Genomic DNA, 14,567 nt, shown 5'->3' with positions numbered 1-14,567 from the left:
TTTCCACCCTGCTATTGGCAATAAACTTAGCAATGAGCTTTCTCCATGATAACTGAAATTGTTTCCTACACGGACCTTAGAACATACCAGCATGCTGCTCCCATTCCAGTTAACTGCTGCAGCCTTCAATTGTACATCACCTTCTCTTGCAAGAATAAGGGGCGCTACCAGTGACTGTCATGCAAGATGTTTGTATGATTTGACTGTTATGTAAGTAATGAAAACGTTATACTGTACTCACTGTCACAGGAGTGCGCTGGCAGACAGTAAGCTGGATTGAAGTGTGTCTACTTTAATGCCAGGAGTATTCAGAATAAGGCAGGTGAGCTTGCAGCTTGGATAGATACCTGGGACTTCGATGTTGTGGCCATTTCGGAGACATGGATAGAGCAGGGTCAGGAATGGATGTTGCAGGTTCCAGGGTTTAGATCTTTCATTAAGGTCAGGGAAGGTGGTAAAAGAGGGGGGGGTGTGGCTTTGTTGGTCAAGGACAGTATAACGGCGGCTGAAAGAACCTTTGATGACTCATCTACTGAGGTGGTATGGGCTGAGGTTGCCAAGGAAGGTTTGTCGACTGAGTCAGTATGGGTGGAAGTTAGGAACAGCAAGGGAGCAGTCACCTCACTGGGAGTTTTCTACAGACCCCCAAATAGCAGTAGGGAGATCGAAGAACTCGTTGGCTGGCAGATTGTTGAAAAGTGCAAACGTAGCAGGGTTGTTGTTATGGGTGACTTCAACTTTCCCAATATAGATTGGAACCTCCTCAGTGTAGATGGTTTGGATGGAGCCGTTTTTGTCAGGTGTGTTCAGGAGGGTTTCCTTACTCAGTATGTGGACAGGCCGACGAGGGGGGAGGCCATTTTGGATTTGGTGCTCGGCAATGAGCCAGGACAGGTGTCAGATCTCGTGGTGGGAGAACAGTTTGGCGACAGTGACCACAACAGCCTCACATTTACCATAGCCAAGGAAAGGGAAAGGAGCAGTTACCAGGGGAAGATATTTAACTGGGATAAAGGAAACTATAACGCTATCAGGCAGGAGTTGGGAAGTACAGATTGGGAGCAATTGTTCCACAGAAAGGGCACAGCAGACTTGTGGAGGCTGTTTAAGGAGCAGTTGTTGCGAGTCATGTATAAATTTGTTCCTCTGAGACAGGTAAGTAGGGGTAAGACTAAGGAGCCTTGGATGATGGGTACAGAAGTGCTTCTTGTCAAAAAGAAAAAGGCAGCGTATGTAAGGTGGAGGAAGCAAGGGTCTAGTACAGCTTTAGAGGATTACAGGCTTGCTCGGAAGGAAATCAAAAGTGGACTGAGGTGGGCCAGGAGGGGGTACGAAAAAGGCTTGGCAGGAGGGGTTAGGGAGAACCCGAAGGCATTTTACTCATACATGAGGGATAAGAGAATGATCAGGGAGAAGGTAAGGCTGATCAGGAATAGCGTAGGGAACTTGTGCGTGGAGTCTGAGCAGATAGGGGAAGCCCTATTTGAGTTTTTTGCTTCGGTTTTCACGAAGGAAAGGGACCTTGTTGTGAATGAGAACTTTGAGGAGCAGGAAAACAGGCTTGAACAGATCAAGATTGAGGAAGTTGATGTGCTGGAAATTTTGGCAAACATTAAGATTGATAAGTCCCCAGGGCCAGACCAGATTTGTCCTAGGTTGCTAAGCCACTGGCGAAGATCTTTGCTTCCTCACTCTCCACGGGAGTCGTACCGGAAGATTGGAGAGAGGCAAATGTTGTTCCTCTTTTCAAGAAAGGGAATAGGGAAATCCCTGGAAATTACAGACCAGTCAGTCTTACATCAGTGGTCAGCAAGGTTTTGGAAAGAATTCTGAGGGATAGGATTTATGACTATTTGGAAAAGCATAGCGTGATTAAAGGGAGTCAGCATGGCTTTGTGAGGGGCGGGTCATGCCTTACAAATCTTATTGAGTTCTTTGAGGAAGTCACGAGACAGGTTGACGAGGGTCAAGCAGTGGATGTGGTGTACATGGACTTCAGCAAGGCATTTGATAAGGTTCCCCACGGCAGGCTCATTCATAAAGTCAGGAGGTATGGGATATAGGGTGATTTGGCTGTCTGGATTCAGAATTGGTTGGCTGACAGGAGACAGAGAGTGGTTGTAGATGGTAAGTATTCTGCCTAGAGGTCAGTGCTGAGTGGTGTCCCGCAGGGCTCTGTTCTTGGACCTCTGCTCTTTGTAGTTTTTATAAATCACTTGGATGAGGAGGTTGAGGGGTGGGTTAGTATGTTTGCTGATGACACAAAGGTTGGAGGTGCCATTGATAGTATCGAGGGCTATTGCAGGCTTTAGTGGGACATTGACAGAATGCAGAGCTGGGCCGAGAAATGGCAGATGGAGTTCAACCTGGATAAATGCGAAGTGATGCATTTTGGAAGGTCGAACTTAAATGCTGAATATAGGATTAAAGGCAGGATTCTCGGCAGTGTGGAGGAACAGCGGGATCTTGGAGTTCAAGTGCATAGTTTCCTCAAAGTTGCCACCCAAGTGGATAAGGTTGTTAAGAAAGCATATGGTGTTTTGGCTTTCATTAACAGGTGGATCGAGTTTAAGAGCCGCGAGGTTATGCTGCAGCTCTACAAAACCCTGGTGAGACCACACTTGGAATATTGTGTCCAGTTCTGGTCGCCCTATTATAGGAAAGATGTGGAGGCTTTGGAGAGGGTGCAAAGGAGGTTTACCAGGATGTTGCCTGGACTGGAGGGCTTGTCTTACGAGGAGAGGTTGACTGAGCTCGGACTTTTTCTCTCTGGAGAGGAGGAGGAAGAGAGGTGACCTGATCGAGGTGTAGAAGGTAATGAGAGGCATGGATAGAGTCAATAGCCAGACACTCTTCCCCAGGGCAGGATTGACTGCCACGAGGGGCATAGTTTTAAGGTGTTAGGAGGAAGGTATAGAGGAGACGTCAGAGGGAGGCTCTTCACTCAGAGTTGTGAGCGCATGGAATAGTTTACCAGTGGAAGTCGTGGAAGCGGAGTCATTAGTGACATTTAGGCGACTGCTGGACGTACACATGGACAGCAGTGAGTTGGGGGAAATGTAGGTTAGGTTAATTTATTTTTGAATTAGGAATATTCGACGGCACAACATCGTGGGCCAAAGGGCCTGTACTGTGCTGTACTTTTCTGTGTTTTGTGTTCTGTATACGTTTAAGCGAGGATTTGAAACAGTTGTGTATGTTAGTTGAAGGATGTACTTATTAGCAATGATGCTTCATTGGTAGAGACAGTTGATGTTTAAGCAACGTAGAAGGTATTTTGAGATATGGCTGAGCCAGATGGTATAGTTGATAAGGTCTTGCATTTTGTGTTCATTCATTTGAAAAAGTCGCGTGAAATTTTGATGGTGTAAAACTTTTGTTTTAGAAATTCAAACGATTATTTCAATGATCAGTGTTTAGTTTGCCAAGGAAATCTGAATTTTGTGTTATGAAGTTTCAAATTGTTTAATTTTTTTTCCATTTTCATTCCCTTGCAGTGATATCTTTGATGCCATGTTTCCAGTTACCCACATTGCAGGAGAAACCGTCATTCAACAAGGTAATGCTCTCTCAGAATTTGAAGGAGGCTGTCTATTTTTCCTTCACTAGTTATATGGGTCAACTTTATTTTTACCTTTTTTTTGCCTTTTCTTCTCAAGGTAGCAATTTCTACCAAGTACAGACAGCTCTTCCAATATTTCACTCATCTTTTCTTGGTTCAGCTTAGGAGATGCAGGGGTAACCTTACATCATTGGTAGCACTCACACTTCTGTGTGAATAGGTCATTGGTCAGTCTCTGCTTGAGAGGCTTGATTACTTTGTCAAAGTGCAGTTTTGTTGAGTGAGATAATAAACTAAGGCCCTATGTAAATTTTTACATTAATCAATTACGTCCTGTAGCACTGCAGAAGAGCAGAATCTTGTCTGTAACTCAGTCAATGTTATCATCTAAAATGGTCAGAAGGAATGCCTGAGACATAAGAGAATGAGGGAACAGGTCATTGACATTAATTGAGTTAATTGGATTTGAATAGATTGTAGGAACTTGGAGATCTGGTAATCAGAGAAAAGGTGATTTCAGACATAAACTTTGAGGGCTCAATTGCCCACATGTGTTTGCTGAAAATGACCCTTTTGGCCAATGGAAGAATGAAGTTACATTTTAGACCCAGTTTACTTCTTTACTTAAACAGAAAGCTAGATATGGCCGTGACACTTTAGTTACCCTATAGAAACAGTTAGTTCTGCTGTCCAACATGAAGCCCTTAATCTCGAAGGACAACTGCTAAAAGTAGGTATCAATGTCAAAAATTTACAAGAAGCGTCCAGATTGTTGTAAATGTTCTAGCGTTATGTTTTACACTGATATACTGGGCTGTCCTGTTATTGAGAATGGGGATATTTGTGGAGCTTTGTCCTACCAGTGCTTTGTTTAATTGTCCATGACTATTCACGACTAGATGTGGTAGGACTGCATATCTTAAGGGCCTAGGCCCAAAACATCAGCTTTTGTGCTCCTAAGATGCTGCTTGGCCTGCTGTGTTCATCCAGCTCCACACTTTGTTAGTTGTGGGTTTGCTGAGTTCTGCCTGTCACTTGATCGCATGCTGTTTGGCATGCAAGTAGTTCTGTTTGGTAGCTTCACCAGATTAATACCTCATTTTTAGCTGTGCTTGGCGCTGCACCTGCATCTTCCTGGGGAAGCTACAAAGATAGTTCTATCGTATTAATCTGTGTAGCATTAGACACTGTAGGCCTTTACTCCTCACCCATATACTTGGTGACACTTAATTCTCTGCACTTTGGAACTGAGTTGTAAATATACTTTTCCTGCCTACTGTGGTGTAGGCTATTATGGAGACATAATGAATTCTAGCTTTTCCAGTTCAAAAGTTTGCGTATTTCTTGACCATTCTCATTGAATCAGACTTTGTGACTACGACGTTCAAATATAATAACTGGAGTCCATCTCTTGGTTCACAGGCTTGATCTTGTCAGAGCAAGATAACAAGATTAGAACTGTTATTGACACTTTCTTTCATATGGAGAATGCAGGAGGATATGCCAAGACCAGCACCAGGCATACCTGAAAATGAGGTATCAACCTGGGAAAGCCACCAAATAGGACTACTTGCATGCCAAACAGCGAAAGCAGCAAATTATAGATAGAGCTAAGCAACCCCCCCCCACCACCGCCACCAACTGATGAGATCTGAATTTTGTAGTCCTGCCACACCCAGTCCTGAATGATGGTGGGTAGTTAAACAATTTGCATCAGTCTTCAGCCAGAAGTACCAACTGGATGATCCATCTCAGCTTCCTCCAGTGGTTCCCAGCATTATAGATATCAGTCTTCAGCCAATTTGATTCACTCCATGTGATATCAAGAAATGGTTGGAGACACTGGATATTGCAAAGGCTATGGGCCCTGACAACATTCTAGCAATCATACTGAAGATTTGCTCCCCAGAACTTACCACTCCCCTCGCTAAGCTGTTCAGTTACAACACTGATATCTACCTGGCAATGTGGACATATGGTCCTGTACACAAAAAGCAGGACAGACCCAACCTGGCTGTTTACTGCCCCTTCAATCTACTCTCAAGTAAAGTGATGGAAGGTGTCATCCACAGTGCTATCAAGCAATACCTGCTCATCAATAACTTGCTTTGTGGTGCCCAATTTGGGTTCTGCCAGGGCCAGTCAGCTCCCGACCTCATCGCAGCCTTGGTTCAAACATGGACAAGAGAGCTGAATTCCAGAGGTGAGGTGAGAGTGACAGCTCTTGACATCAAGGCTGCATTCAGCTGAGTGGGGCATCAAGGTGCCCTAGCAAAACTGGAATCAATGGATATCAGGGGACAAACTCTCCAGTGTTTGGAGTCATACCTGACAGTTACGAAGATGGTTGTGATTGTTGGAGGTCAATCATCTCAACTCCAGGACATTTCTGCAGGAGTTCCTCGCTGTTCTCGGCCCAACCATCTTGAGCTGCTTCATCAACGACCTTTTCTCCATTGTAAGGTCAGAAGTTGGGGTGCTCGCCAATGATTGCACAATGTTCAGCAGCATTCATGACTCCTCAGATAATGAAGTAGTCCATGTTCAAATGCAACAAGATCTGGACAATATCCAGGCTTGGGCTCATAAGTGACATTTGTGCCAAATGCTATCAATATCCTGGGTGTTCTCAGAGACTCAACCGGACTCACCACGTAAATACAGTGGCTACAAGAGCAGATCAGCAGCTGGGAATACTGTGCCAAGTAACTTAGTTCCTGACTCCTCAAAGCCTGCCCACCATCTACAAGGCACAAGCCATGAGTGTGATGGAATATTCCCCACTTTCCTGGATGAGTACAGCTACAACAACACTCAAGGAACTTGACACCATCCAGGACAAAACAGCCGACTTGATTAGCACTGCATCCACAAGCATTCACTCCCTCCACCACCAATGCTCAGTCACAGCAGAGTGTACAATCTACAAGATGCACTGCAGAAATTTACTAAAGATCCTGAGACAGCACCTTCCAAGCCAACGACCACACTCATCCAGAACAACAAGGGCAACAAACATATGGGAACAGTGTTTGAATGCACAGTGAATGTTTGTGATGATGCATAGAAGTTTGTGGTCTGTCTAGTTATTTGCAGCTCACATGGCTTAGATGATATGCACATCATCCCACCCATCCAGGCATGGGCTGTCAGATGGGGGGCAATGGTGTTTCCATGTTGTCGCATCTAACTTTGTGACCAAAGAGAGTATATTTGTCATATTAAGACCATGTTTATGCACTTGGTGAGAATGAGAAGAATATTGGCATTTGATACCTCTTCCTTCATCCGGGTAGTATCCTTCTAGCCATTATAGTTGCAGGAAAATTTGCCATTAAACTTTCTCCAGAGAATCAATTTGCCTTGTCTTGGGATGACCGCCAATGCAAAATCCAGATCTGCATAAAATAATTCTGGATTTGTTATTAATAGCACCTGTGAAAAGATAACTCAGGAGAGGTTATGAAAGTCTCCAGCACAGACACAAATAGGACAGAGTGTTAGGAAAGGTCTGACAATCAAACTCTGGAAAAACGAATGACAATGAGAAGAGGGAATGCTAATACAGGACTGAAGGTGTTTTATCTGAATCCACACAGTACAAGAAATAAGGTAAATGAGCTTATGGTGCAGATTGAAATTTCCAGGTACGTGGTAGGCATCATGGAGATGTGGCCGCATGGAGATCAAGATTGGGAACTGAATATCCAAGGATATACATCCTATCAAAAAGCTAGGCAGGTGGGCTGAGGAGGTGGGGTTGCCTTGTTAGTGAGAAATGGAATTAAATCAATAGGAAGAAACGAAGTAGGGTCAGATGGTATAGAATCTGTGTGGGTAGAATTGAGGAACTGCGAAGGTAAAAACAACTGTAGTTGAAGTCGTGTACAGGCCTCCAAAGAGTAGTCAGGATCTGGGGCGCAAGATACACCAGGAGATAGAAGAGATGCAAGAAAGGCAAAGTCACAGTGATCATGGGAGATTTCAATAGGCCGGTGGACTGGGAAAATCATATTGGTAGTGAATTGCAAGAAAAGGAGTTTGTGGAATGTCTACGAGATGGCTTTTTGGAGCAGCTCATGGTAGAACCCACAAGGGAACAGGCAGTACTGGATTTAGTGTTGTGCAATGAGGCAGACTTGATAAGGGAGTTTAAGATAAAGGAACCATTAGGAGGCAGTGACCATAACACAATAGAATTTACTGTGCAATTTGAGACGGGGAAAATAGAATCAGAGGTAACAGTATTATAGCTGAATAAAGACGACTAGAGGTATGAGGGAGGAGTTGGGCAGAATTGACTGGAAGAGGAGCCGGGCAGGAAAGACAGTGGAACAGCAAGGGCAGGAGTTTCTGGGAATAATTCAGGAGATGCAGCAAAAATACATCCTTAGGAAAAAGAAGCATGGTACGGGGAGGATGAGGCAATCATGGCTGACTAAAGAAGTCAGGGATAGCATAAAAGCAAAAGAGAAAGCATATAATGTGGCAAAGGGCAGTGGGAAACCAGAGGACTGGGAACCTTACAAATGCCAACAGAAGGTAACACAAAAAGGACTGTAAGAGTTTCTTTAGATATCTAAAGGGCAAAAGAGAGGCAGAAGTGGACATTGGATCACTGGAAATGATGGTGGAGAGATAGTAGTGGGGAACAAGGAAAATGGCTGAGGAACTAAATAATTACTTCATATCAGTCTTCACGGTGAAAGACATGAGTAATCTCCCAAAAATTCAAGAGAGGCAGGGGGCAGAGCTGAGTATGGTGGCCATCACCAAGAAAAAGATGCTATTAAAACTGATTGGCCTGAAGGTTGATAAACCAGATGGACTACACCCCAGAGTTCTAAAGAAGATAGCAGAAGAGATAGTGGAATCGTTACTGGTGATCTTTCAGGAATGGCTACAGTCAGGGAGGGCCCTAGAGGACTGGAAAATCACTAACATGACACCCTTGTTTAAAAAGGGAGTAAGGCAAAAGATGGAAAATTACAGCCCGATTAGCCTAACCTCAGTCGTGGGAAGATATTGGAGTCCATTGTAAAGGATGAGATTTCTGAATATTTGGAAATATATGGTAAAATAGAGAAAAGTCAGCATGGTTTCATCCAGGGGAGGTCATGCCTGACAAATCTGCTAGAATTCTTTGAGGAAGTAACAAGCAAGATAGACCAAGGAGAGCCAATGGATATAATCTATGTGGACTTCGAGGAAGGAAAATGCAATGTTGGCATTTATTTTGAGAGGACTTGAATATAAACGCAGCGATGTAATACTGAGACTCAATAAGGCTCTGGTCAGGCCACAGTTGGAGTATTGTATGCAGTCTTGGGCCCCAAATTTCAGGAAGGATGCACTGGCCCTGGAGCGGGTTCAGAGGAGGTTCATGAGAATGGTCCCAGGAATGAAAAGCTTAACATATGAGGACTGTTTGAGGACACTGGAACTATACTCATTGGAATTTAGAAGGATGAGGGGAGATATAATTGGAACTTACAGAATACTGAATGGCCTGGACAGAATGAATGTTGGGAAGGTGCTTCCAATGGTAGGAGAGACTAGGACCCGAGGGCACAGCCTTAGAGAAAAGGGAAGATCTTTTAGAATGGGAATAAGGAGAAACTTCTTCAGCCAGAGAGTGGTGAATTCACTGCCTTAGAAGACTGTGGAGGCCAGGCCATTGAGTACATTTAAGACTGAGATAGATAGGTTCTTGATTATCAAGGAGATCAAGGGTTACGGGGAGAAAAGCGAGAGAATGGGTTTGAGGAATTTATCAGGCATGATTGATTAGTGGAGCAGACTCAATGGGCTTAGTGGCCTAATTTCTGCTCCTATGTCTTATGATCTTATGGTCTTATAAGTATTGATCACTGTGGCCCAGTGGTTTCCTCCCTGAGTAGAATACGTAGGATGATATGTTAGTTAATACCAGTTGGAAGTTCTGCAAGTATATTTTGTGATGTAAACTCTGGGATTTATATGTATATATTAATGTTGGCTATTATATGCCTGGGTTACTGGTTGTTCACTTATTAACTGCTGAGTTTTCTGTGTATCTGAAGATAATTATTAACTTGTAAATATTTTTGTGGCCTTGGTGATTTCTTTTAAAACTGTTTTGAGGGCTTATTTTAGAGTGAATGGATTCATGTGAACCACTAACGGCTTTTGTTTATTTTAGATTGTTTTATGACCCAGTAAGTTAAATAGTAGAGCCTCAAGGTTTGTTGGAGATTTCTGGAGCTTTTAGTAAGCTTAAGGGAAACATCTGTAGATTAGAAGGAGAGATTACTTTGAGGTTTTGATAGTCCTGTGAGCTGTTTGGAATAGGATGGCTGTATAGACCTGTGCTTCTGAGAAGGGAAAGATATATTGAACTTGGTTACCTTAGAGTGAAGAATAAGTGTTGGTCTGAGACTAGAAATGTTGCCCTCCAGAGTTTCTTAAAGCTCACTGCATTGATGCATGTGTACGTTAGTTTTGGGAAGATATTGGCGGTTCCAGACTAAAAGTAGAAGTCACAGATAGCCTAAACCTACCAAGATATTATATACAGGGACTCTGGTATGAGTATTGTACGAATTGTGTTTTGTTTTGGGTACTGTACTGGGGATGTGTTTTGGGAACTGTAGAAGAACTTTCTTTTTAAATTTTGTTTGCTTTTTCAGTTTTTGTTTCAGCTCTGTTTTTATTTTAATTTGTAAAGAAGTATTGCAATTACTGTGTTTATACTTTTATTGTGTTTAAAAATATTTGAATTTTGTATTGCAAGTAGATGTTTGGCTGATTCTATTTATATTCAGTTCTTTTCTTAATAAACTTCTATCGTTCAAGTAAAATTACATGCTCGTGATTCAGTGAGAAACCACTTTGTTAAAACTAAACAAATCTAAATATGATCTATAAAGCCGCATGCCTGTCTGGGATCTGACTTGGCTGGTAACAACGTCAGCTGGGAATATAACAATTTGCAGATCTGTTTTTGATTGCCGTATCGAATTCAGTGAATACGAAAATCTTGTTCTGATTTTCCTTTCCAAAAGAAAGTGTATTCTCCTCCTTCCTTCCTACCTAAGCTGGCTTTTAGTGGTGGTTCTGGTTTCCCTGAGGGCAGTAATACCAATGTTATATCTTGCAAGCTGCTAGCATACAATGATGGTTCTTCATTCAGAGTGTTCATTGTTTTGACTGTCAACAGGGATATGCACCTTCCAGGAGGAAACTACTGGGCCACAGTGATCAGTATTTATTAGACCATAAGATCATAAAACATAGGAGCAGAAATTAGGCCATTCGGCCCATCAAGTCTATTCCACCATTCAATCATGCTTGATAAGCTCCTCAAAGATACCTGTGCTTTTAGTTGCAATGATGGTGATCCCACTGGATATCATTTCCTGCTGAGTTCCATTTGGGGCTTAACTTATATCTGAGGCCCCTTTTTCTTAACCCTTTTTCTAATATGGCGAGCAGGGGGGCTACTGAAATGCACTGCACAGTCAGGATAAACTGCTATAGGAGCTACTTCTGTCCCAACTCTGAGCTCAGCAGCCATCAGACAGCAATTGCCCATGTGTCATTGTCTATTTCTTATTAACGGCACTATTAATAGTTGATACTTGGCTTTCAAATTATTTTACATTTTCGTATCTATTTGTGGATTTCTTACTGCTCATCTACTGTTGTATTACTTTATTTTCGAGTAGATCCTTTGTCATGGAGAGAAAACATAAAGGAAAAAACGTTTTTTTTCTATCTCTGTTTATATCTCAGTATAGTTTTAAATTTCACGTAAATTTCAATAATTCTTCTGCTGAATAATTTCAGTCAATGTGCAGTGGTTAGCACTGCTGTCTCATAGCTCCAGGGACTCAGGTTTGAATCCAGCCTTGGGTGAGTGTCTAATTGCAGTTTACACATTTTCCACCTGGCTGCCTGGGTTTCCACTGGGTGCTCTGGTTTCCTCCCACAGTCCAAAGATGTGCAGGTTAGGAAGATTGGCTATATTGTATCCAGGGATGTGTACTCTAGATGGATTAGCCATGGTTGGGGTTACAGGGTGCCATTCGCCCTGACATTAATGGTGGGGAAACCTTTGGAGATATTAAACTGGAACAAAATTAATTGGTCTTTGTGAGTTAATAAAAAGATTGTGTCTGTGTGGAGTTTGCACGTTCTCCCCATGTCTGCGTGAGTTTCCTCCCACAGTCCAGAGATGTGTAGCAGGGGTGAATTGGCTCTGCAAAATTGCCCATAGTGTTCAGGGATGTTTAGGTTAGATGGGTTAGACATGGGAAATGCAGGGGTAGGGGAGTGGGTCTGGATGGGGTGCTCTTTGGAAGGTCGGTATGGACTTGCTGGGCTGAATGGCCTGTTTCCACACTGTAGGGATTCCATAATTCTAAAAAAAAATTAAAGCCGGCAGATAACAAAGTTGATAAGTTAACAGACCACAAATCCAGAGATCTGGCTTAATGTTCAAGAGGTATTTGTTCAAATTACACCATAACAGTTGAGGGATTTAAATTCATCAAATTAAATAAAATTTGAATTAAAAGCTAATTAATATTGTTTTAATGAGGAGTGTCAAGAGGCAGTAAATAGTAACGAGGAGCCAAACTGATCAAAACAGCCTGCTTCAACAGTGCCTCATCCACTTTCTGAAACATTCACTCCCTCCTACATCACTACAGTGTGGCTACAGTTTATATCATCTACAAAGTGCTAACTCACTACAGTAACTTGACAAGACTTGTATCAGTGTAGGGGTGACCTACAATCAGCATTTCTCAAGCCCACGTCCACCACCCCAGAAGAACAGGACTTTTTTAAAATCAGCCATCGGCCATTATCGTACTTTTTCAATGTTTTCAACATGAGAGCTCATTGTGCAAAGTTGATCGCTGTCTGATCTTGGTACTCTGTGTGCCCTAGATTACACTGCCTTGTGAATCGTATTGTAGCAAACATAAATAACCTACAAAGGGTACTGAATAAATACAAGTACTTGTCGCACCAGTGAGAGATTTTGTGTACAATTAATAAATACTTTGTTATATTAAGCATAGCACTTTGCATTTCAGTAGGTTCTAAACTCGATCAACACTGATGAAAAATATGAAATGTAAGTTTTCTTCATAATCTTTCCATTTTTCAACATACTTTGCCAATCTTTTGATGGAAGAAACTTAAGACAATAAGGAATTCTATTTTATTCTTTATTCAAACAATAAAAGTAGACACATTACAAAGTTTTCTGTTTTGTACATGTGCCAAATTTTCGGCTGACAAAAATAGTCCAGAGACCAGCATGTTAAATTTTGAAAACCTAGACTCATTCAGAAATATTGGAATTTGAGGTTAACTAGATGTCATGAGCCTTAGTCTGAGGGTGACTAAAAGGAAAAGTGGCCTTATGGTTCTGCTACTACACAAAGTACTGGTACTTGAAGATTGGCTTTTAAAGATGAGGCTAAGTGGAGGGTAGATTAAACTGGACATCTGAAGTCTTAACAAATCTGACAACTATAGAGCTATGCCTTTGAAAACTCAGAGTCTGTGAACTTGAGTAGGGAATTGTTAAGCCTTCTCAGACTCTTTTTTGGTTTTCAAGTCAAGACAATAATTTATCTCTGAAACTTGAGAAAAGAGAATTTTTGGTTCAGATAAAGAAGAGGTCTTAGGATATCTTTAATGCTTGTCAAGAAATTCTTTAGCTTGTTATTACATGTACTGTTTTGACATAGCAACTAAAACATCCTGAAATGCAATGCGTTGTGAAGAGAATTGTTGATTTTAAGCTTTCCTATCTAAATATATTTTAAAATGAAACTTTTGTATGTTGCCCTTTCTGTTCTCAGGTGATGAGGGTGACAATTTCTATGTGATTGACCAGGGTGAAGTTGATGTAAGTTTTTAAAATAATACTTTTAAATACCTGTGGTTTGTTGTGCATTTTAAGGTGAGTAAAAGTAATGCTTATGGATATTTATGTAGAATAATGCATTAGTATTTTGTGCCATTGGTGAATATTTGAAGGCAGTATTGACCTCTGCAAAGCTGACCATTTTAACACATGCGGCACCTGTTGAGCCAGGATAATTTATTCATGGACTTCTGATTCAGTGCAGCGAAACAATTTAACATATAATCACTTTCTGCAGCTCACATCGGTATCTGCTAAGCCAGGTTTTTTTAAAATCAACTTGTTAGAGATGTTATTACACGTCTCTAGAACAGGTGGGACTTGAACCCAGGCCTCCCTGTTCAAGTATAGGGACATTGCCACTATGTTACACGACCCTTTTTATTTGCTTATTAAATTATTTGCAATGAGATCGTATGGAATTGGTCTTCATTATAAAATCATGTAGTTCTAAATTAAACCAAATTATCAGTTAATTACTGTAATAGTGTTTAAGTATTTTGTACATTTACTACACAGTAACTTTAGTTACAGAATTATATTGAAAAATTCTTTACTATTACACATAAAAAGGTCTATCAAAGTTTACCACCTGCCAACTCCTACTAAAACTTATCATTCTCAACAAATCGTAGCACTATTTCTGAGCAATTAGTCTGCAGCAGGTTGAGACGTCAAAAAAGGAAAATCCTAGTGGCAGAGAACTTTAGTAATCATTAGATTTGAAGCCCAGGTTCTTCCCAACCATACTACTGCTCATAGTTCAGATTTTACAATCATAACTTATTTTCCTCAAAAATGTCTCTAATTTGCATTTGAGTGATTCAATGCTTTCTGCTCGTACTGTCTGTAAGACTCAGACAGAAATATCACAACTCACTGTAACAGAGTGGACAGTTTCTATTCCAAGCGGAGTAGGACAACATCGCTTCATCAAAGGCCTGACTGATTATGTCACCTAGTATAGGGAAGAAACATCTGGATGAGAACAAGCTAGCTCAGTGAACAAGTCAACAACCTAACCCACAACCCGAGCTACAAATCTTTCCTAAAACTTTAGCCTACTTCAAGCAAAGACTG

The 14,567-nt window shown here is 41.6% G+C and overlaps 1 protein-coding gene across 1 annotated transcript in view; it reads left to right on the top strand.

Moving 5' to 3' along the window:
* Positions 1 to 14,567, top strand: part of prkar1b (protein kinase, cAMP-dependent, regulatory, type I, beta) — a 227,987-nt gene that overhangs the window by 155,760 nt on the left and 57,660 nt on the right. Inside the window, exons 5-6 of the mRNA XM_048552442.2 lie at positions 3,498 to 3,559; positions 13,423 to 13,469. Coding sequence (XP_048408399.1) covers positions 3,498 to 3,559; positions 13,423 to 13,469 — 109 coding nt within the window. The remainder of the gene's footprint in view (positions 1 to 3,497; positions 3,560 to 13,422; positions 13,470 to 14,567) is intronic.

This window comes from Stegostoma tigrinum, chromosome 23 (assembly GCF_030684315.1).
Source record: "Stegostoma tigrinum isolate sSteTig4 chromosome 23, sSteTig4.hap1, whole genome shotgun sequence".
In the NCBI taxonomy this organism is placed as follows: domain Eukaryota; kingdom Metazoa; phylum Chordata; class Chondrichthyes; order Orectolobiformes; family Stegostomatidae; genus Stegostoma; species Stegostoma tigrinum.
The sequence above is the reverse complement of the archived record's forward strand: the minus strand, read 5'-3'. Positions and strand labels throughout refer to the sequence as shown.